The following is a 20,685-nucleotide window of genomic DNA, read 5'->3' as shown; positions in this document are numbered from 1 at the left end:
TTGCGCTACTCGCACAATGTCATCCGGGCGTTCTGTCTAATTCTCAAACACACAGGCATTTCGCGCTTTCCAGATATACCACATTAGCCAAGGGAAAACCTCTATTTGGGAACCCGGATTCGTAGAACCCAGAAAATGATCCACATTAGCATAAATAGATTCCGTCGGAAAGTGTTGGGACCCCACAGGTACATTGGCCAAAGCCCATGCCTGACGGGCTGGCAGACACACAAAAATAGCATGATTAACAGTCTCCACATCCGCCCCACACCTCATGCATCCGACATCACAATCTATGTCCCGTCGTCTCAAATTAACAAACACCGAAATACTACCCGTTAACACTTGCCACATGAAATGTTTAATTTTTGGTGGACAGTGAACCCGCCAAACCCGAGCAAGAAGAGGGGTAATCTCTGGGCCACACCCAAGAGTCTGGAAAGTGTTAGGAATACCCAGACGTGCCGTTTCATACCCTGACTTAACCGTATATTTACCAGATTTTGTAAAGTGCCACCCTAAGGAGTCTGCCATCGGGAGATTACTGAAGGGAATAGCCTCTATCAAGGCAACATCCACAGGGTCAAAATGCTCAACGAGCCGATCTTGATGCCAAGTATTCGTCTAAGGATCCATGAACTGAGTCAAACGAAGAGTTGGATCCTTAAATGGACCGTTACTTAAAGATGGTCTTGGGATTTGAGCTGGAACCCAGGGATCATTCCATATAGAATTGGTGTCTCCTGAGCCAACCCGTTTAATTAGCCCTTTGTTAACCAAAGATCGAGCAGATACGATACTCCGCCATCCATAGAAAGGAGAGTAGGACCGTATCGGATCCATAGGATTGGAATTCCGGTAATATCTACCTTTGAAAACTCTGGCGAAGAAAGAGTCCGGAACCTCAATCAGTCGCCATAATTGTTTAGCCAACAAAGCCGTGTTAAAATCATCAACATTCTTGAAACCCAGACCACCCATCTGCTTGCTACAGCAAAGCTTCTCCCAGGCGATCTAATGCATACCCCCAGACTGACCATTAGAACTCCACCAAAACTTCGCCATTACACTAGTAAGCTTAGATGTTATCGTTTTGGCAAACGATAACAGGACATCACAAAAGTTGGGACAGTCGTCGCAACAGATTTGATCATCACCTCCTTACCCCCTTTGGACAAAAACTTGGCCGACCAGCCCGTCATCCGGCCCTGTAGCCGGTCTCTAACATAAGAAAATTTTTTCGTTTTGGACCCTCCTAAACTCTCCGGAATCCCTAAGTACGACCCCATACCACCCAGATTTGTTATTCCAAGGACCCCCTGTATCTCCGACCGGACCCGGTCATCCACAGTGTGACCAAACTGAATCGAAGATTTCGTAAAATTTATCTGTTGCCCCGAAACACCCTCATATTGCTTGAGGATATCCAAAACCACACCACATTGTTCCTTATCCGCCTTACAAAAGAAGAGACTATCATCCGCAAACAACAAATGTTTTATTGGTGGGCACTTGTGTGCCACCTTTATGCCTGTAATCCGCTTATCCCCCTTCGCCTTCCGAATATTCGCAATCAGAACCTCGGTACATAAAATAAACAAGTAAGGGGATAACGGATCACCCTACCGTAGGCCCTCCCTGGGACAATCTGACCATTAGTTTGTCCGTTAATGAGGACCTTGTACTCCACCGAGGAGACACAAAACAGAATCCACGAAATCCATGTCTCCGCAAACCCCATCTTCCGCATTAACACCGCCACGAAATCCCACTCAACCTTATCATACGCCTTACTCATATCCGTCTTAATAGCCATAAACTTCCCTTTACATGAATTATTAGTTCGCAACCCATGAAACATCTCCTGAGCTATGAGGATGTTGTCTGAGATCAAACGTCCAGGTACAAACGCTGATTGAGTTTCCGAGATTAGGCCAGGTAATATCACCTTAAGCCGGTTACACAAAACTTTTGACAAGACCTTGTATCCCACATTGCACAAACTGATAGGACATAACTTTGCCATCCGGGTCGGTTTTGCCACCTTCGGGATAAGGCAAATATGCGTTTGATTTAACCGTTTGTCAAAAACACCCTCCTCAAAAAAACTGATTAACCAAGAACACCAGATCATCCTTAACAACTCGCCACGCCTTCTGAAAAAACAAGACTGTCATTCTATCAGACCCTGGAGCTTTGTCCGGATGCATCATAAATAGTGTCCGTCGTACCTCTGCCTCTGTAGTAGGGGCCGTCAAACGGGCATTATCCGCCTCTATAATAACCGTGTTGACTTCCCGTAGAGCGTTCTCAAAATTAACCGAACATATCGAGGAAAACAGATCCTCGAAGTATGTTACCGCCATATCGCAAATAGCAACATCCTCAGTAGACCAGACTATCGTGTTTGTCAAAAAGACCGACAATCTGATTACGAGCCCGTCGCTGCTTGGTGTGGGCTTGAAAATACTTAGTATTCTTATACTTCGTTTCTCTGATATTGCATCCACCGGAGTATGCTTTCTACTCTCTATTTTTCCATTTTTCTGTATCTCTATTTCTCTCGCTGCTCTCTATCTCTTTGTCTTGGTCAGAAACATTATGCCGTCGTCTGAGTCCACAATGAAGAAAGGAACAAAACGAAAAATCGAAATCAAGAAACGAGAAACCAAACAGCAACGAGCGGTGGCTTGCTCTAAACGCCGTCAAACTGTCTTTTCCAAAGCCGCCGATCTCTGTCATCTCTCGGGAGCCAACATCGCCGTCTTCGTAACCTCTCCCTCAGAGATCTCCGACGTTGTTTACTCCTTCTCCGGCTACTCTCCTGCCCAAGAGATCGCTGATTGTTACCTAAATCGCAAGCCACCTCCTAAGATTGAAGTTAAACCCCAATCGAAGCTAGGGTTTTGGTGGGAAGACCCTGATCTATACCATTCTTGTGATGATCTCTCTGAGTTAAACATCCTCGAGGATCGTATAGAGAGAGTGAAGAAGCATATGATGGCGTGCCTTGAGAAGAAAGAAAAANAAACGAAAAATCGAAATCAAGAAACGAGAAACCAAACAGCAACGAGCGGTGGCTTGCTCTAAACGCCGTCAAACTGTCTTTTCCAAAGCCGCCGATCTCTGTCATCTCTCGGGAGCCAACATCGCCGTCTTCGTAACCTCTCCCTCAGAGATCTCCGACGTTGTTTACTCCTTCTCCGGCTACTCTCCTGCCCAAGAGATCGCTGATTGTTACCTAAATCGCAAGCCACCCCCTAAGATTGAAGTTAAACCCCAATCCAAATTAGGGTTCTGGTGGGAAGACCCTGATCTATACAATTCTTGTGATGATCTCTCTGAGTTGAACATCCTCGAGGATCGTATAGAGAGAGCGAAGAAGCATGTGATGGCTTGCCTTGAGAAGATAGAACAAAGAGGGTGTCGAAATTGATATCCCTGGAAACAGACTCTGTGGTTCCTCTTCTTCTTCTTCTGTCTTCGTCTTCGTCTCTCTCTTTGGGCTTCCATTTCAGTTTCGGATCCTTTGTCCTCATGGTGTGGTGGTGCTATTGCTTCCTCTTTACCCTTCAAGCTCTTTTCTCTATAATTTGGATCTAGCTCTTCTTGTTCCTCTGTTTTGGAATTGATATGGTTTTGCTGATCTCTCTGGTGTCTTTTGCGTGAGAATAGCTATATCCAATTGATATAGAACTGTACAACTGTAGCTGATGTAGATGATTATAATGCAAGTGCTTGTGAAAGCGACTATGTATGTGCTTCTTACAGTGTCTAATGTGTGTTACATATATATAGCTTGAGACTTGAGAGAACATCAATGTTGTAAGGTTATTTAGAAAACAAATGTGTTCTCACTGTTTTTTTATTTCGCTTTTCTTTCTGATTTTCCTCATTGCAAAGTTTTGTGTTTAGCTCTCACCAAACTGGTTTTTAAGATGATTTTACACAATTCAGTGCCTAGGCACAAGCTGTAGCTGATATGTATAACCAAATCTCGGATTGGACAATAACAGAGAATTGTGAGTAATGCTTTTCTTGACCTTGATGTTTTAAATCTTGAATGCTTATTTATTGACAATGACCTTTCCAACAATGATAATGTTGTTTTGTCTCCGTTCGTGGTTTTGTTTTCTAAATCTACATAGAGACTCCTTGTTGGTGTTTAAATTACCAACGACTGTATTCTTGTTAATTTTGCTTTCAGAGGCTATTATGAAGTATTTTATTTGTGGATCTATATGAGCAGCTCTCTTTCTAGAATCTAAATGTTGACAGAAGAATCTTGATTGGTTTAGTTCCCTCCGATCAGTATGGAAACAATGTTTAAAAAAGATTTATTAGGTTGGACGTGTATCTGTGTGTTAGTAATTTTGAAGAAATACGGTTAAGTTTCTTGTCTCTTGCATAGATTTACAAACCTTACTCATAACTGATTTACATCGTACAGGAAGCTTGGAACAAAGAGGAGCTCCCTCTATTTCAGGTTTGACGACAGTTTGCTTCAGATAGACCCTGAGATGGGACTGATTGCTTCTAGCAATGGATGATTAAGAGATAGAGGCACTTGAAGAAACTTGGTACTCGTTTCTTTAAGTCTGTACCCCATTATTTCTCTGCACTCTTTCTTGTTTTTAATCTTCTTGTCTCTGATTTTTCCTTTCACAGTGAGTAACTTGTCATCTTTCTGTACACTCAACCAAAAAAAAAAAGAAAAACAAAATTCCATTGTATAGCCCCAAAATCTCAGTAGATTATATATATTGAATGTTCTTAATTAAATACCATCTTAAACCTTAGAAAAATCGCCGCTCCTGAAACTTTTTCTCTCTCTCTCTCTGTCTGTGAGTAAACCTCCGAGGTACTGAATCTTCTTTCTTCGTTGTTAGCTTCCAAGTTCTAGATTTTGACTTAGTGAAGTTTTGTTTTGAACAGAGTAATGTACTCTACTTTTTTTTTCCCCGTAGATCATGATTTGTAAACTTGGAAAAGGCTTTTGACATATCCTTATTTGCTTCTCCAACATTAATAATGTCTGACCATTTAGTTCCTATGTATGTCCTGTGTTTTGTTTTATGTTGTGTTACTTTTCCTTATACCTATTATTATTTTTGATAGGTGGATACCATGATTAACCAAGCTATTGGTTTGCTTGATGATCTTGACAAAGAGCTCAACACATACGCTATGAGGGTTCGTGAACGGTACCGTTGGCATTTTTCCTGAGCTTGCTAAGATCGTACAGGACAATATGCCAAGGCTGTAAAGCTAATGGGGAATCGGATTAATGCTGCCAAGCTAGACTTCTCTGAGGTTAATCCCTGTTTACCATTCTCTTTTTACTATCTATTTTAGGATGTGGCATGCTTTTCCTTGAAACTAGCTATGTCTTTTTAACACATATTTCCCTTGTCCAATCTCATTTCAGATATTGTCTGATGAAGTTTAAGCAGGCCTTAAAAGGCTTCTGTGATATCTATGGGAACTGAAGTCAGTGACCTTGATTTGCTGCACATCCGGGAACTCGATGACCAGGTTCTTTCTCTTGCTGAGTACAGAGCTCAGCTTTATGACTACTTGAAGAGCAGAATGAGTACAGAGCTCGCCTAATTCCTCATGGTGGTAGTTTGTTGAATCTCTCAAAGCAACCTGAGAGCACGGTTCAGATTCTTGGAGCTGAAAAAGCCCTATTTAGAGCCCTCAAGACTAAACACGCCACTCCAAAGTACGGTCTAATTTACTACGCATCTGTGGTTGGCCAAGCTGCACCAAAGCACAAGGGTTAATCTCTCGGTCACTAGCTGCAAAAGCTGCTCTTGCTATCCGGTGTGATACACTTGGTGATGGCCAAGACAGCACTATGGGAGTGGAAAACCGCTTAAAGGTGCTCTTCAATAATTTGCCTCTCCTGTCCGACCCTTGAGCGTTTTAGTTCTTTCATTGATGGTTACCTTACCATGTGGTGTATCTCTCTGACAGCTTGAAGCACGGTTGAGAAATCTGGAAGGAAGAGATTTAGGACGTCTGTCTGGCTCAGCCTAGGGAAAACCAAAGATTGAAGTTTATGACAAGGATAAAAAGAAGGGTAAGGGAGGTTTGATCACTCCTGCTAAGGTCAGATTACTCCCCTGCTTTACGCGGTTTCCTCAGCTTGCTTTTGTCATTATGTTTGAGAAACTTGTAAAACGTGGATTTTTTGCAACTAAGTTTTAGATATAGTGCTTGTAATGTTGGCTTAAAGGTTAAAGCTTTTTATGTTGTCTTCTGCGGACTTACAACGCTGCTGCAGACTCCCTTCTTAAAACTCCCACAGGGGATTCAGAGAACGGTGTCAAAGAGAAGAAAGGCAAAAAGAAGAAGAAGAAGGCCGATGTTGAGGAAGAAGCCAAAACCGAGGAGCCTTCAAAGAAGAAGTCGAAGAAGAAGAAATCAGAAGTAGAACCCGTAACAGTAGAGCCAGCAAAGAAGGAGAAAAAGAAGAGAAAACACGAGGAAGAAGAAGCCGAAATGCCTGCCAAGAAGAAGGAAAAGAGTGACAAGAAGAAGAAGAAGAAGAAAAGTGAAGTCTGAGGAGAGGTATGAGATAAAACAAAAAGGATATGTACTTGATATGATTTACATGAAATTTTTGGCTCTTGATAAACAATATATGTGCATCATTATTCCGTAAAATTAGAAAAATAAAAAGATGACCATAGAAGAATTAAATAGTGAAAATAATAAATAAAAATAAAAGAAAATTTATTGTTTTTTTTATTAGGAATGATTTATTTTGGCCACATGACATGCATACAGATTAACTCGTGAGGAATATAAAAATTGTGGCATTCATACGACAAATATTACAATAAAGTAATTATTACAAATTTTCCAACGTTTGCGGACAAACAAAAATTTACAACTTAAAATAGAAATGAAATAAATTGGGCTTGTTTTCATCGCAACTGTATTTACAATATAAACGCAACAACTGTTAAATGAATAAATAGTAACCTGAGTACTCCGCTAGAATGATTTCCTTGCTCGACAGCTCGAGTACGTATATGGTTATGGCTTGCTCAAACTCTGCCATGTACGGTGCTTTGATTAAGCAAGCTGCGAAGTAACAAGAGAGCATCAGTTTCAAGAATAAAGTACTGAAGATGAAAGTTTGAACATGAAGTCTACCAAACCATACCCCCTAGCCTGGTTCACAACATTGTACTCTGGAGGCACAACGAAGTTGAGCTCATTTATCGCGGAAAACATGTATGGCATCCTCCATTTTTTCTCTTGTTAAAGAATTTGTTATTGGAAAAAGTTGCATAAAAAGACTAAAATTATGGTTCAATTTGATAAAAGAAACACCAAATCCAAATGCAAAACACAAATCTTGGCCAAAAGAGAACTCATTGTAGTCTCCTGAGTTATATATACGTTTAAAATTATAGACAAAACTGCTCAAGTTTTGTTGGTCGATCTGGTCATATAACAAAATTTGTACCAACACAATTGAAGAAGCAACATTGATAAATTAAAGACGATTGGAAAGGGCTTACATATATTCTTCAATAGATAATAAAAACAATAAATAAGCCGAACACGCAACCGAAATATCTCTTAATTTCCGTATCAAACCATATTTTGTTACACTTGATTGACCTCCTCGATGGTAAGCTTCATCTCCAACAAGTCACCACGCAATGAAGAGTGAGGGATCAACATGAAATGCTCAAGAGGGGTTTGAAAACTCACTTCAAGAATCCTCTTCATGTCTTGTGATTTGTAAGTAATAGTTTCCCCATCGACAGTGTAGGAGAGATGATATGAGAACTTTCCTACTGTTGGAGAAGATGGTGCCATGCAGCTTACAGTTACACGCACACCGGACGGCTCCCTAAAACACTGCACTGCAAACAGTAGTTCATTTGTACGATCCGCATGGATTTTTATCTTATCACTGATGTTCATCCGAACAGTAGAGGGTACTTTATATGTGAAGGATCCATCTCGGGGAGCGACACATAATCCATAACTATAGTGCCACCAGAGAGCTTCGTATGAGCCAGTGTAATCGCAGTCCAATGCAGGGCATGAGCATTGAGAAAAGATGCATTCATTTACATGAGTTGATTCTAACCCATAAGAGACATTATCAGTGCAACCAAACTGGGCGTTTGGGCATGGAATAGAGATTGATCTAAGAACACTCTCCATTGCTCTGCATCGAATGCGGCCAATAGGCAAAGCACAACGTGGGCATTTGTTACACCATTTTGGACAGCAAGAGGAACAACCCAAATGTCCATTATCACACTGAAATTACAAAAAAAAAAAAAAAAAAAAAAACAGCAGAGTTATGATACAAAAGCTGTAGTAACAACACATACTCGAGATTATGGAGTAACATAAATGTATCTTATTGTTCTGTTCTTAATTCTGCGCTAAAGCTATAATCTTGATAGTTTCAAGAACTACAGTTCTCAACGCTATACTCTACATCCTTAAAACGGAAACACTCCGAAAAAAAGAAACAATTCAATTCAGTTTTAAGTTAAGGGTGGAAACAAGACCTGGAAGATGGGAATTGTCAATGTTTCGAAGCAAATGGAACACTCAAGAACCTCAAGATCCATCTCCATCTTCAAGCGTTTCCTCGCTCCATTAGTGGGAGATACCGAAGAAGAAGTTTGTCTCGTACGAAAGACATTAGTTCTGCTGGAATCACTTCTTTGGCCCGAAGACGCCGAACTCGAGGCTCCAACCATGTAAGAAGCACTGCTGTAACCAGCTCTTTCTCCCGAAGATGCCGAAATCGAGGCTCCAACCATGGAAGAAGTACTGCTAGAACCAGTTCTTTCTCCCGAAGATGCCGAAATCGAGGCTCCAACCATGTCCGAGGAAGAGGTTCTTGCCTTAAAACGGAAACACTCTGAAATAAGAAAACAATTCAATTCAAACGAGGAAAACGTCTAATTACATAAATCTATATTAAAAATAAACTTTACATTAACCGTTATAATTGAAAAAACAATATCTTAGAATAGACAACTAATACGTTTATTCTAATTTTGGTGACAATTAAAAAACAATACACTAGAATAGGAAATAAACAACTAATATAATCTTAAACACCATAAATTGTGGAGCAAATAACTTCAAATTTAAGAAAACGCCCCGAAATTAGGTAGATAAATACTTCAAAATTCAAATTGGATATTTAAATTCACCTTATACTAGGATTTCACCCACGGTACACCGCATGACTAAATTATAAATTATTGTATTTTAAAGGAGAATTGTCATAAATACCACTAAAATAGGTTTTTATTCCAAAAATACCACATAATTGAATTAAATTTCTAATACTAAAAACTAATTCCTAAATTCTAAATACTAAACCCTACCCCTAAAAACTATACCCTAAAACTAAATGTGTCAACCCAAACCTAAAAAACAAAATTCTACATCCTTAAAAATCAATTTTTTTTGTGTTTGTGGTAATTTTGGAAAAAAAGATTTTGTGGTAATTTTGGAAAAAAAAAAGTGGTATTTTTGGAAAAAAACTTTTTTTGTGGTATTTGAAGGAATTTCTCTATTTTAAAAAATAATTTTTAATTTATTTAGTTTTCAAATTCTCAATTAATTATTTTTTGTGTAATTAATTTTAATTTTGTTTTTTTTTCTTCTTTTTACACTTTTATAAAGTTTATAACTTAATTAAATTAAATTTGTTATTGGATAAAATATAAAATTATAGATTTGTTTTGTTCTCTAAAAATTAAATAGATGTATATGCCTATATGGTATATTGTTGTATATTTTTATGTGTATTTTTTTATTTTTTGGGAATATTAAGAATGTGTTATAGTATGTGTAATATTATGTAGTTCATATACTAAATAATTTATAAGTTAATTTTTCCAACTATGATTACAAATCTATAGTATATATGAAATAAACTAATAGTTTTAGTGTTGGTTCTATAGTCCAAACCCGCCATGCTAGGCATGTTACGCAACATGTTCAAAGATTTTTAGTTCACAAAAACTCATCATACGAAACCGTTAAAGTAAAAATAGTATTTGAGGCTAAAAGTAACTTTTTATCAAATCAATTTTTCAAATTTTTATCAAGTAAAAATATAACTTTTACAACTACATGTTTTATTAAAATCTATATCTTATTTGATACATGAGAGATCAAATAAAATAAATAAAAGACTCATTACTATTTTCATGATTTTGGTACTTTCTATAAAATAATAATATCTATATAACCTGATATTTTTGGATTTTCACCAAATATCACATTAATATATGCATACATACTACAATAGTTGCTGATCCGTTTTTCACCAATATATCACATTAATATATACATACATACTGCAATATACATACATAATTAAAGACAAAAAATATGAATTGAGTATTATAGAAGATATGACATTAAAACAAAATTATAGGAAACAATTTAGATTTTTATAGAATTTTCTTAAAATAAATATATTCATAATCACGTTATCATTTTGCTTTAATTTCGGGATTTTAGCTATCACATTAACTATATTTTGTTATAAATCATCTAATTTGGAAACTAAGAAATTATAATCATAATAGATTTTAAGTGTAATTACCGATTTTTTTTAGTTAGATATTTTCTTATTATCAAAAAATTAAAATGTATTTTTAATATAGATAAAGAATTATAGTTATTATAAAAAAACCATCACAAAAAAAGAATAACTATATTTAAAATTCCAAGTATATGATATTACAAAATCTTGATAGTGCTCTTTAACCATAAAAAAAAGTATAATAACCACTCGATTGTTTCTCCATCATTATCTTTTGCTATTGGGCTAACATTGTTTTGTGTACTAATGTTGTCTCATGGACAGATCAAGTTTCCTAGTGGTAGCATTTTCCATCAGCTAGTATATTTGGATCTACATACAAATAATAGGAAGTGGTGGAATCTACTTTCGTTCATGCTTAATGCTTCTCCTAAGTTGCAAATCCTCAAGCTTACCGACGTGAGTAATTTCATTACTAATCAGCTACCTTTTTGTTTGTTGTTGTTGTTGTTGTTGTTGTTGTTGTTGTTGTTGTTCAAAACTCCACTTTCATGTAATTTGTTGATCTAATATTACATAAATTGCATTGTTCTCAGCTAGATATGTCTTCTAACAAAGGAAATCGGATCGGCCAAAAATGGAATCAGCCGAAATGTGTACCCGAATGTTTGTTGTTCAATCTTGAGACATTCGTATGGATAGGACATGAATGGCAACGAAAAGATGAGAAAGAAATTGCCACATACATCCTAAGAAACACAAGACGGTTGAAGAAAGCAACTTTCTCCACAAAACCCATCGAACGGGAAAAGCTCAAAAAATTGGAAAAGAGACGTAGGATGCTCGACGAGTTGGCGAATGTGGACAGGGCTTCAAATTCATGTCATTTTGTGTTTGAATCCATGTAACTAATGTCTTGAAAAAATACTATGGTGTGTTTTACTTAGCCATTGGGAATAATTCTAACGCATATTCAGCCGTACCGGCAAGTTAAAATCCGATCCTCAACTATACCTATTGATAATAGGATGCTAAATCTTGGTTATATGTTGAGGAAGATATTATTCTAACAAAAGCTGAAGTTATGTTTTTGTATTGTAACGACATTTCTTCCAGAAGAAATGAAAATCTGAACCTTCGAGTTGTGTAATTTTGATCCAAACCACAAAGCATGCATTGGAATTTGGTCACAAAGCCAAACCAAACTTGTGTTTTCCGTTTGGGATTTGCGCAAACAAGTGTCTATCGGTTCCATGACTCTTTTGACCTCTAGGTGATAGATAGATAATCTAAACCAGTAGAAAACAACAGCTTTACCACCTAAGAGCAAGATTAATGGGGGGGTTCGGTACTTATATACTGTTTGAATTTTTTAAGAATTAATTGTGTATTGTTTTGTAAATAATAATCCATGATCTCTTAGTTAAAATTTTCTCCTCCAATGGTAGGATTTAATTTTGGGTATCTTATTTTTTAAAATATAGTTTTTTGAAATTTAAAACTTTTAAATAGAATAGAGTATAGAATATCAATGATTACATCTATATGAGGAAAAAATCAATGTAATTCAGTATTCTACTACATAACATTTACAAGAAATTTACAACATATTGTAAGAAGCAACTACAATTGGAAGGCGTATGACTAGATTCGTTCGACTTACTGATGTGTCTGCCGAAGTCTGATCATCATCACATCCACTGATCGATATGGCTTCCCCACCAGCTGTTCCTTTCCACAAACCTGACCTAGGCCGATGATCCTCCCACACATACTGCCCAGCTCTGTTTCAATAACAGAATATAAGAAGCAGTAGGAAAGGTACTTCACTTTTAGCAGCAACTAAGGGAGGACTAACCTGTTCATTCTACATAGGAAGGGTAAATCCAGGACAGTGCCACTATGGCAAGCATCGATAATTGAATGGAGCTTGACACCATGGGGAAGAGGACGAACAATGGTAGCGTTGATCTAATCATCTACAATCATCCCCTGAGTTTCAAAATCAAGGGGACAGAGTGTTTCATCATAGCCATCAACTTCATCACCGTTGTAGTTTCTTTGACGGGAACCATGACCCGAGTAGTGAAAGAAAAGTGAGTCGCCTGCTGTGCATCCCTGTACGAGCCAATACAATGCCAGCCTCATGTTTTGCTTAGTCGGGATACGATATAGATCAGTTTCTTCCTATGCAACCATTTATGTATCCATGAGAATGATGGAACCATGATGAACAATTATCTATTATGGAATTCAACTTGCAAGAATCAATCAATACTCAGTACGAAGAACAATTCACAACACTGGTTCAGGGCATTCTGATAAGTGAAATGTTATCAGATTCAAAAATTCAAGTTAACAATATAGGCATAGAAATTGAGTAATAGAGGCACTGAAACAGCTTATCATAAGAGTCTTCATTTGGATTAATCCCTTGCTTCTGACACCTCATACAAAACAAGTAAAGGTTGTGTAGCATAATATAAGTCCAGAACAAGAAAAAAAAAAGGCAGATTCTTGTTGTTTCATATTAAGAGCAGAGATACAAGCTTCAGATTAGAATTCCACAACATTTATTCAACACATCATCTAGTCTGTTCTTGGTACACTATTCCGGATTCACAACTTTATCATATTCATAGCAAAGGTGAAACCTTTAGATCACCAAGTAAGTGACTTTATTGACTAAAATCAAAAGTTCAGATTTGAATAAACAAAGAAAGCAATAAAGGTGGGTTACCAAAATGTCCATGTGAAGCCAATTGGCGCCCAAATTCACCATTCCCTTAGCCTCCGCCGCAAGATTTTAGCAAAATCTGATGAGAACATCGACGGAGCGATCTTTGGCGACACCATCTTCCCCTTGATTTCAACGACGACTATGATAGAGAAGAAGAATCTGCGTTAGGCGACACCATCTTCCCCTTGATCTCCTCCGACCGCAATCTCCTCTTCCTCCAGACCATTCGACTCCAAATTCAAACCTTTGTCGTTTCGGGACTTCGATCGCAAGAGAAAGAGAGAGAGACGAAACAAATGAAATTCTCTTCCAAATAATTTTTTTTTCCCTTTTCTATTTTTTCTTCGTCCAACAGAACCCTGACACGTAGTGTCTCTTAAACCATGTTTGATTGAGTATACTATATAAGAGGTTCCTTTACATTTTTTATTTTGTTCTGATTTATTTTTTTGCAACAAAACACTAAGATCCCTTTTATGAACCTCTGGTTGGAGAAGGTCTAATACTTTTGTTGAAATTAAACTGAATTTACATTTGCTGTAACTGAAATCTTTTAATTTATGTTGTATCATCAAAAATCACCAAACTGCTTTTTTTTTCCTGAATAAAAATGAATTTCTTTCCCCTACAAAATATTTTTGGATCAAAATGCACATAAAATCCTACTATATTAATTGAGAAGTACAAATATAAAACTAACCTTAAAATGTATAAAAAATTACATTCAATTGCCATTAGAAAAACTTAATTAAGATTAAATAATTAATTAAATAAATATTTTTAATTAAAAAACGAAAATAGGGGAAACATCAAATAAAATAAATTGTAGAAAAGAAAAAAAAACTCTGTTAGAATCAAAACTAATTTGTACTTAAAAAAATTTCACAACTACAACAAAGATTTCACAAAGGTTTAAATAATTTTATTCATTACATGTAAATGTTTTATTGACAGATTTTCAATAAACATTTTTAAAATACAAAAAATATCATATAAGCAACAAATTTTTAATAACAAACCATTATTACAAATTACAAATTTTATAAATAACATAATAACAAAATAAATTATTACAAATTTTCATAAAAAAAAGTTCAGCCCTGTATAGTACTTAGTTTTCATTAATTATTACAAAATAAATTATTTCGCGGGATAGTACTTAGTTTAGATACATTTACAATTACAAAAGTTATATTAAACCTGTCCAACGACTGATGATACAACCATTAAATTCTCATTTTTAAGTGGATTGTGAACTGTGATTAATTTGTCTGAACACTAATTATCATCAATACTCGTAATTTAAAATCTTTAACTAAAAAGTTGTTAAAAAAACAAAAATTAGTATTTATATCTCTTCTTCACACAACAAAGCAAGGGGAAGGAAGCTCCAAAGCTCTGCAAATTTTACCCAAAAAAGTTACTGTCAGTTATAAAAGTTAGCAAATTCTAGAGCACGAGTCCAGCGAATTCGCCACCAAGAGTTCGGCGAGTTTGCCTCTTCCCTTCCATGGCGTGAATTTCATTTCTTCTTCCGTCTTCCACGGCAAGAAGAAACTTACCTTTTCTTCTTTTTTTTATTCTACAGTTTCCCTCAAATTCATAGACCTGGATTTGTGCTTTTAAGCTCATCCTCTATATCTTTGATTCATAAGTGAAATAGAGAATTAGTAGTGAGATCTAAGTCCTGTAGCAATTAGGAACTTCAATCTTCAGTTTCATCTTACTTTGAATCTTTCCTTCCGATTCACAGAGTTTGACTTTTCTATCTTTGGTTTTTACTTCAGTCACTTTCTTGTTGGATATAATTCTCTATAATAAACTGATTTGAGTTCTGAAATCAAGTTTTTAATATAATAGTATAATGTTACAAATGTTTAAAAGAAATTTATACAAATAAGAAATTATATTGAAAATATGTTTTTTAGTATAATAATATGATGTTAAAAATGTTTAATAGAAATTTATGCAAAAAGAAAAATGAAACTATAAATTATAATTATAGTACATTATATAAAACACAAATATCCCCTATTTAATATTTCGGAAGTACATGACTTATTTTTGTAGACTATATAATATATATATATATATATATGATTTTTAGTTATAAACTTATGACATTCATGATTTAGGTGTATCATATAATATACAAGTTAGTTTGATTTTTGGTAATTAGAGATAATATGCATTTAGTTAATTATAGTAATATATAAAATCAATTATAGGTAACATTTAAAAGATAAGGAAATCTTTCAACCTAATTAAAACAAACATATGTGATTCTTCTTTCACTTTTATTTGATTTTATATTTAAATTATTTTAAATTATTATATAATATATTTAGTTAATGAAATAAATGTTTTTTTCTGCATATGATGTAATTTAAACTTTTTAAAACGGACATATATTATTCGACTGATGAATAAAAAAATGTATAAAATGTCTCAATCACATTGCCTAAGAAAACTAGGCAAAGATTCAAATTCATACTATAAAAAAATGACCAAAATGATTCTGAATACGAATGGACATGAACTTTGATTATTCAGATATTGAAATCATACTATAAAGTCATACTTCAAAGTCATAATATTAACACCAATATATATTGTTCAATCTATAAAATATTCAAGCTTTAATAATATTAGTCTTTTAAAAAATTTCTATTCAACTAAAATTTTGACTGAATAACGAGTATAAATTTGAATATTTAAATTCAATTTCATATATTTCTTTTGTTGAATTATATAATTTTATATACTATAATAAACTTTTTAAATAATTTAATTTGAAGTATTTAAAATATTTTAATTTGATATTTTTAAGAATATCATAAATATATGATAGAACAAAAAATTTAAATTATAAACACTCTAATTTGATTTGTTATAGCACAGGTCAATAATATGTCACTATAGAATGAAAAAATTTCAAGAAATATGATTTTTTGCTAAAGCACGGGTTGAAATTTCAAAAAATATGATTTCTCAGATTAAATTAAAGTTTGGAATAATGTTGTTTGGTAGAGGCTTTCTCGGTCAAGATGATTTTGACAAACATATGTTACATATTTGGTCCTAAAATTAATATGTGATATATTGTGGGTTAAGTCATATAATTAACAATCAAAATACAATATATAATTTTAAAAACTAAACAAATCAAATTAAATTAACAAACAAATATTAATGTTTTTAACAAACAAACAACATTATTCCAAAATAAATATTATTTCATAAGTCATATTTAGAACATGATTTCATGGCATAGTGTTTCATCCCAAAAGAAAAAAACTTTTAAAACAAATAAAAAAATCATATATATAATTATTTAAATAAAAATTACAAAATAAACAGAAGAAATTTCATTATAATAACTTTTAAACATATAATAAAATATGAAAAAAAAAAACAAATTCAAACTTAAAATTGGATATAATAAACTGATTTGAGTTCTGAAAATATTCAGAGAGGTTGAATTCTTTTTTTCTTAATTCAGAATTACGATTCAAGAATGTGAGAAAACAAGAGTGTTGATTCTTTACATGCATACATGATTTTTTTTTTTGTCAGATAAGGATCACCTTTAAACTTAGCATACGATGGAAGATCAAGAGCTCTCTCTGCAACTTCTCTGTCCTCGTGAATCTTTGCGACTAGACTCTCAAGTGAAGTGAAATTAGCAAGGCAAGAACAGAAACAATATGAGCCAACAAAGAGTATAGCATTACACTACAGAGTCATGAATAATGGATGATGAATTTGATGATGATAACCTCATGGCGTCTATAGCCAACGATTATAAGACGAAGCTCTTTTCCATAGAAATCTTCAGTGAAATCGTGAAGCAACCATGGCTCCTAATTAACCAGAGCTAAGTTAAAGAAAACAACCAGAAGAAATGAAAAAATGTGAAAGACAAACGAAAAAGGAGAGACAAAAGGTAAATTTACTGAGCAGAGAACAAAGGGTAAAGTTACCGAGCAGAGAACACAAAGGGTAAACTTACTGAGCAGAGAACAAAGGCTAAACTTACTGAGCAACAATAATTTCCGCTTGTTCAACTAGCTGAGGGTTAGGCTGCTGGTCAAGGCGTCTCAGTCTCCTTTCTCCATGCAAAATGTAAATTTTATATTCTTTCAGTCACCTCTTTTTATTACCTGTGGCATAAAAAGAATTGGGAGTAGAGTGTAAGGTGTTAGCATAACAGATTATTTGAATCAATATTCCACAAACAGAAGGTGGAGATAGAGAATCTTGTGGCAACAAATAAGAGAGCAATCATGGGATGAAAACAAATGCTTATTGAGGAAAGTGCTTAAAATGAATCAATAGAGAAAGCAAGTCATGGCAATGTAATAGAATAGAATAGAAGAAAAACCATGGCTCACATTACTAGTATTCCTTTCTACAAAAATACTCATTATGGCGTTGCATTTTTCAAACACAAATCAAATCGTCACCAAAACAAAAGCCAAAATCAGAAGCAATTAATCAATAATGTTAGGCTCAACAGTATCATATTCATCAAAATAATCAAAGCTTCCTAGCGTTAACGCCATTACAAAGAGCTGATGATGGAAAATAACAACCCCAGTAGACCAACAAAAAATCAACAGCAAAATCTACTACCACATAGATCAATCAATACAAGCTTCTCTCGATATTAATTATTCAGACACACACAAATCGAAAGCAAAAGTAACATAGATTCACAAACACAAAAACAAAGTTCTTAAACTGTAAACATATTTGTCAGTTAACCGAAACATGTTCAATCATGTTATTCCAAAAAAAAAAAAAAAAAAAAAAAAAAAAAAAAAAAGAGAGANCTGGTACCGACTGAATAGTCTTTTTCAAATAGCAAGATCAAATTTTACACTGGATGAAAAAGAATAGTATTAATGGCTTTACCTGTGATTGTAGAATCTAGAGATGGTATATATAAAAACTGAAATTTTAGAGATGATATATAAAAACCATAAATCTTGGCCAAAAGAGAACTCATTTTAGTCTTTACGCTTTGGTCGATCTGTGTCTGGTCATAGAATGAAATTTGTAACAGCTCAAAAAAGCAACATCGATAAATTAAAGACGATTGGAGGTCCTGCCTACATAGATTCTTCAACATACAATAAAAACAGAAATTAAGCCGAACACACAACCGAAATGTCTCTTAATTTCCCTATCAAACCATATTTTATTACACTTGATTGACCTTCTTGATGGTAAGCTTCATCTCCAACAAGTCACCACGCAATGAAGAGTGAGGGATCAACATGAACTTCTCTAGAGGGGTTTGAAAACTCACTTTAAGAATCCTCTTCATGTCTGGTGATTCATAAGTCATAGTGTGCCCATCGACAGTGTAGGAGAGTTGATATGAGAACTTTCCTACTGTTGGAGAAGATGGTCCAATGCAGCTTACAGTTACACACACACCGTACGGCTCTCTAAAACACTGCACTGCAAACAATCTGTCCGATATATCATCCACATGGATTTTTATCTTATCACTGATGTTCTTCCGAACAGTAGAGGGTACTTTATATGTGAAGGATCCATCTCGGGGAGCAAAACACAAGTATCTTTCTGTTCTGTTCCTAATTCTGCGTTAAAGTTATAATCTTGATAGTTTCAAGAACCACAACTCCAATTAAGAACGTATCTTACAAAACTTGAGACATAAACAGAATCCTCAGAACAGAAACACACCGAAAAAAGAAACTATTAAATTCAAGTGGAAACAAGACCTGGAAGATAGGAACAGTCAATGTTTCGAAGCAAATGGGACACTTCAGAACCTCAAGATCCATCTGCAATGTCGAGCGTTTCTTCGCTCCATCAGTCCGAGATACCGACGAAGAAGTTTGTCTCTTTGGAGAGACACTAGTACTCCTGTAAATCGAGGCTCCAACCATGTCAGAGGAAGAGGCTTTTAGCTCTTGGAAATCCTAACCGGAGAAGATGGCTAGAACCCTAAATCCCTCATTTACAGAATTAGTATAATTAAATGTACTTTAATTTATTTGATTAAAAATCTAAGTTATTTGGTGGATCAATGTTTTTTGGGGAATTTTGTCAATTTTACAACATTTGCTTAAAAACTTTCGAGTTCTACCACAAAGAAAACAATCTTTTCTGATCTATAATGGAGTAGATAAATTGACTAAATTGTGTTGCATATAATGGGTTGGAAATAACACCTGAATAAGCAAAATGAATTATGTTATTTAATATATATTTGATTTTTTGGCAACATAGATGGACATTAATTCTTGGGACTAGACAGACAAGTGGAACCCGTAGTAGACACTTTATAATCTGAAACTTACGTAGAGTTTTTAGAGATCTAGTTGGTGGAATACCGTAAGTGTGTGGACAATTTTAATTATGTGGACAAGGTTTGTCTGATAAACAAGTTGAGGAATACAAAGTTGTCCATTAGCTTAAAGTACTTGCCCATTTGTCAAGTATGTTATCTACGGGGTTTTTGTGAATCATGCAGTAAATGACATGGTAAATAAATTATTGTTTTTGTAAAATAAGTTGTCCATCATAAAAATAAGGAAAAATGATTGTCAGCTACTTCAATTATAGTCCAACACATGATCATACATACAAACAATATAAATGTCTTCTTAACTACGTGAACTATTGTCATCACATAAGTACATCCATAAACAAACATAGGTCATGTATACAACATCATAAACATTCACCTCCGGTGTTTAGTTGCCCAGAATCCGGCATTGACCAGTATTGACTGACGTTGATCAATATTAACCGGCGTTGACCAATGTTGACCAGAAAAATATTCAAATTTTTTTTCTTTTTTCCTAAAAATTAATTTTTTTGGTTTTATGTATTTTTGACAAATAAATAAAAAGATAAAGTTTAGTATAATTTACAAAAAAATAACAACAAAAAGTTATATGCCAAAAGAATATAAAAAAATTATATACCCAAAAAAAATTAAAAACTATATGACAAACAAAATTTGTGGTATATCTAGTAACTAATTTTGTTAATACAGAAAATATACCAAAATAATATAATAAAATTATACCACCAAAATTTTTATGTGTAGTAGATTTTTTCATAAAACTATAACGAATATATATCTTTTCCTTTGAAAATCATTTTCTATTTTGTATTTTCAAAGGTGGGGGTTTTAAATATATATATATTTTTAATTATTTATAAGATTATGTCATTTGAAATATATCCAAGACATTGCCAACTATTTCTTTGTTTTTAATAAGAAAAGAAAGGAAGAAAAAATTTAAAAATTCTATTTATTTACATGAAAGACATATATCTAGAAGATAATTGAAACATGGATTATTCTATCTTAACCTATGAATGAATGAATGATGACATG

At 34.4% G+C, this 20,685-nt stretch overlaps 3 protein-coding genes, 1 long non-coding RNA gene and 1 pseudogene across 6 annotated transcripts; 3 read left to right on the top strand and 2 right to left on the bottom strand.

The window, feature by feature from the left end:
* Window positions 2,318–3,090, top strand: LOC104706947 (agamous-like MADS-box protein AGL97). Its single transcript, XM_019228714.1, has one exon. The coding sequence runs from the start codon at window positions 2,602–2,604 to the stop codon at window positions 3,088–3,090; it is 489 nt and encodes a 162-aa protein (XP_019084259.1). The 5' UTR covers window positions 2,318–2,601.
* Window positions 3,035–6,429, top strand: LOC104706948 (annotated as a pseudogene).
* LOC104709427 (E3 ubiquitin-protein ligase SINA-like 7) lies at window positions 7,627–8,878 on the bottom strand. The gene is made up of 2 exons (XM_010426043.2): window positions 8,553–8,878; window positions 7,627–8,295 (listed from the first exon to the last, which is right to left on the bottom strand). Exons 1-2 carry the CDS (start codon window positions 8,871–8,873, stop codon window positions 7,627–7,629), a joined length of 990 nt encoding a protein of 329 aa, XP_010424345.1. The 5' UTR covers window positions 8,874–8,878.
* LOC109125858 (putative F-box/FBD/LRR-repeat protein At3g49040) lies at window positions 10,973–11,466 on the top strand. Its single transcript, XM_019228418.1, has 2 exons — window positions 10,973–11,021; window positions 11,159–11,466. Exons 1-2 carry the CDS (start codon window positions 10,973–10,975, stop codon window positions 11,464–11,466), a joined length of 357 nt encoding a protein of 118 aa, XP_019083963.1.
* Window positions 12,080–13,642, bottom strand: LOC104706946. Of its 3 annotated transcripts, none has more exons than XR_754509.2 (3): window positions 13,299–13,642; window positions 12,417–12,745; window positions 12,080–12,342 (listed from the first exon to the last, which is right to left on the bottom strand). It is a non-coding gene; the product is annotated as an uncharacterized LOC104706946 (long non-coding RNA). The 3 variants fall into 3 exon arrangements; XR_754510.2 differs by having other exon boundaries at window positions 12,417–12,676; XR_002032980.1 differs by having other exon boundaries at window positions 12,417–13,642.

The sequence above is a fragment of the Camelina sativa genome, chromosome 8, assembly GCF_000633955.1.
Source record: "Camelina sativa cultivar DH55 chromosome 8, Cs, whole genome shotgun sequence".
Classification (NCBI taxonomy): domain Eukaryota; kingdom Viridiplantae; phylum Streptophyta; class Magnoliopsida; order Brassicales; family Brassicaceae; genus Camelina; species Camelina sativa.
This window is presented reverse-complemented; position numbering and strand designations above follow the sequence as displayed.